This window comes from Ammodytes marinus, assembly GCF_949987685.1.
Source record: "Ammodytes marinus genome assembly, chromosome: 12".
Lineage (NCBI taxonomy): Eukaryota > Metazoa > Chordata > Actinopteri > Uranoscopiformes > Ammodytidae > Ammodytes > Ammodytes marinus.
The window spans coordinates 5646565-5650227 of record NC_137216.1 but is presented as its reverse complement, the minus strand read 5'-3'; the positions used below and the strand labels follow the sequence as shown (position 1 = coordinate 5650227).

At 43.0% G+C, this 3663-nt stretch overlaps 1 protein-coding gene across 1 annotated transcript; it reads left to right on the top strand.

The window, feature by feature from the left end:
* Positions 1 to 3360, top strand: LOC307258922 (putative methyltransferase; the record flags this gene model as incomplete). The annotated part of the gene is made up of 6 exons (XM_080038600.1): positions 1 to 111; positions 234 to 394; positions 739 to 955; positions 2565 to 2665; positions 2961 to 3098; positions 3270 to 3360. 6 exons carry the CDS (start codon positions 1 to 3, stop codon positions 3358 to 3360), a joined length of 819 nt encoding a protein of 272 aa, XP_079894726.1.
* Positions 3361 to 3663: the final 303 nt, after the last annotated feature.

Genomic DNA, 3663 nt, shown 5'->3' with positions numbered 1-3663 from the left:
ATGACATACCGGCTGTTTGAGGGGAAGGATCACGCCTCCATCTACCAAAGGTATCGCTTTACGCCTCCAGTTGAGGTCAAGAACATTATTCTTCAGTACCTAGATAAAAAGGTATGTCATGGCCGGAGGTATTTTGTCAATTTGTTGAACAAAAGTTTATGAAGCAGAAATCTTCAACATTAAAAATAAAAAATAAATAACAACTTCTGCCATATCTGTTCACATCCCGCCAGAAAGGACAGCCACATGTGCTGGCTGTGGATCTTGGCTGTGGGACGGGTCAGAATTCCCGGCTGCTGGCGCCGCACTTCCAAGAAGTGGTAGGCATGGACATCAGCGAGTGTCAACTGGAGGAGGCCAGGGCTGTGCCAGGATACGCAAACATCTCGTACAAGTAGGACGTGCATGAGTTTCTCTCTATGTGTGGCCATTCAGTTACTCTTTGAAAATAATTTTGGGTGGTAGGATGGCCTAAAGGAAACAGAGGCATACAGTTACCATGAGGTCGCTGGTTGGACCCCTGACTGCTCAAGGCCCGCTGTACTATGGCTGACTGTGCGCGAGGACCCCTCGGCAGTTTGGTGTCTTCAGAGGGGATATTCAAAAAGACACATTTCAATGTAGCCTTGTGTTAATTGACAAATAAAGCAACTTAACTTAACTTAACGGTTCCAACAAATGATCATGTTCTGAAAGCATTTTGGGGATACGTGTGTGACCTGTCTTTTGCACCTGCAGAAAGGGCTCTGCAGAGGAGCTCCCTTTTCCAGATGGTTCTGTTGACTTGCTGACGGCGGCGTCAGCAGCCCACTGGTTTGATCAGTCGAGGTTCTTGTCTGAGGCCGGTCGGGTTTTAAAGCCCCGCGGTTGCATAGCCCTGCTGGGCTTCAGTGACATTAACACCAGACTTCACTACCAGGACTGTGGAAAAAGACTGGATCACATCTATAAAGAGGTGAGTGCAGACCTCAAGCTCTATAACTTCATAGGAGTGGTGTTAAACCTTATCAGGAATGCAAATCTTTATTACGTCTTGTTGATACTGAAGAGGTGGGGTCCATAGGAATATTGGATTTACCATGGCCTTCTCCCCTTAAGTTTTTCAAGTACAGAGCTGGAGTCAGGGTGTGGTCAAAGACTAGTAGCAAGGGTGGATGAACAACTCGCTATTTAAAAATCCACCTATGCCAAAATCTAATAAATTGCACTAAGGGTGTATTCACACCTGCCGTGTTTAGTTCGGTTGAAACAAACTCAGATGCACTTCCACCTTCGGTGCGTATCTTTCAGGCAGGTGTGAATACAGCAATCTCACTCGGAGGCGGACCAAACAAGCGCTCCGAGACCCAGCTGAAGAGGTGGTCTTGGTGCGCTTCCATACACACTCTACTGCAGTTCGTTTGTGGTGTGAATTTGTCCAGACTCGATCTGACCCAAATGCAGGAGGCAATGTGCCTTTTCTTTCTTTTCTTTTTTTAATAAATTGCCGTCTGCTTCACATTATGGGAAAGTGTGTTGTCGCCAATGCCATTGTTAGGACGATAAGTTGTGGTTTGACCGGAACCCCAGAAAAGTATAGGCCTATTACATTTGATCGAGAGGACGCATGAAAATGCTGAATGATTTCAGCGATCAGATGAAGGAGAGGGGAGCGTCTCCCGCACAGTGCCAACAGGTTCACGCTGCGCAAGAAGTGTGTGTTTTTATTTTGCTTCCCATGTACAGGACCGTCAATACTATCCGCGTGTCAGTTTGGAGCTGAACTGCGCCAAACTGACACCCAGCTGACACACAGCTTAATCACATGAGTGTCAGCTTGAGCCTGTTCTTCTCGCTAGCCGCACGTCCAGCAGCAAAAATACAGTAAAAATGATGTTTCTCATCGTAGGCTACAAGCCACATAACGTGGCATTGTCATAGGGCTTCATATTATAACCATATGAAACAACAATAATTTTGTGTTTTTCTTATTTATGTATAGGCTAGATGTAGGCCTTTTTATTATTTTTAACCCCATATTATATCTATGATATATTTTGCAGTTTTTACTTTGCTTCCTGCTTCTCTCCACCCCAGAATGTCTGTCCAATGAATGAACGACCTCACATCACATGTGGTTTTGCTTCGTAATGCTGGTTCACTTGCAAAAGGGGCAATTAGAAAGTGGACCAAAAAAAAATCTAAACTCGATTTGGTCTGGACCAAAGCAAGTGAACTAGCGGACTTTCCCAGTGTGAATACACCCTAAATATCGCACTTATATTCCGTTTTTTTTAATCTGTGCAAACATGACTACAAGGAAGAGTTTTCATTGAGCGTAGTTGCCTCTTTGGACAAAAATGGCAGTGCGGCACGATTTATACAGACAAATAATTCACATCGGTAATGGTTATCACACCACCATTACAACATACCATCATGCATTTATTTATTGGTCTACTCGATGTATGTTTAAATGTTTTTTTTTTTATTATTTCTACAGAGACACAGACACAAAATGAATGGAAAAGAATGAACTGGATACATAATGGAATAGTTCAAAATGTATAAACATTCCCTTCCAGGTGAGACAGACGCTGCATCCACACACTAGCAATCAAGTAGCTGTAGCTGACGGTAAGCTGGAAGAGCTCTACTCAGCCATCCCTTTTCCAGACAAGGAGAGGTATATAACACACAAACACTTACTGTGTATACCTTACCAAACCTGAACACACCATTGGAATAGCTCAATGCAATGCCATGGTCCCTACAAAGACGGATCCAGTATCACGTTTCTGCATGAGTAGGGCAAAGAAAAGGGACTGACAATACATAATCCAAACCCAGTAAACGTAAATCCTGGCATCCCTATGTTGTTCGAGGAATAAGGCAATAACAAACTAGATCAATGGTTAACCCTGAACTGGAGAGTTGCATGGTGTAAATGATTTTTCTCTTTCTCTGTTATGTGACATCAGGATTGAGTGTATTCAGGTGAACTCATCAATCTCTGTGAGGAACCTGGTGGGATTCATCCAGTCCTTTTCCATGTTCCAAGCTTACAGGAAGAAAGATCCCCTGACAGCTGAAGACCTGCTGCTTAACACCCAGAAAAGGTCACAAACATACACACACACACACACACACACACACACACACACACACACACACACACACACACACACACACACACACACACACACACACTTAGCTATCTGAATGCTTTTTGTTCTGTGGCACTCTACTAAGTGCAAAGCTGATGAATCAATCTCTGCACTGCTTCACAGGTTTCTGGAGGAGATGGGAGTCACGTCTCCTGACACTGAAATAAAGCAGGAACTGGAATATTTCTGTGTCCTGGCGTCAAAACCACAATAATCAATAATGAATCTGTGGCAGAGAGCAAGATATTTGTTTGTGAGCCTTTAGAGATGTTCCAATTTATGAAGAGTGAAATGTTTAATTCATGATTCCTTAACTTTGATGGAACATAACAATGAACTTTGACCCATCTTACCACCCTTAACTGCTTTTTGTCATGGGGAAGAATGTTTAGAACAGTTTATAGTTGATATACTGATAATGCGGTAACACTTTACAATAAGGTACACAAAATTGTAGTAGCTACTACATACCTACTACATAGGTTTTTTTTTTTTGTGCTACCTATGTGTTAGGTAG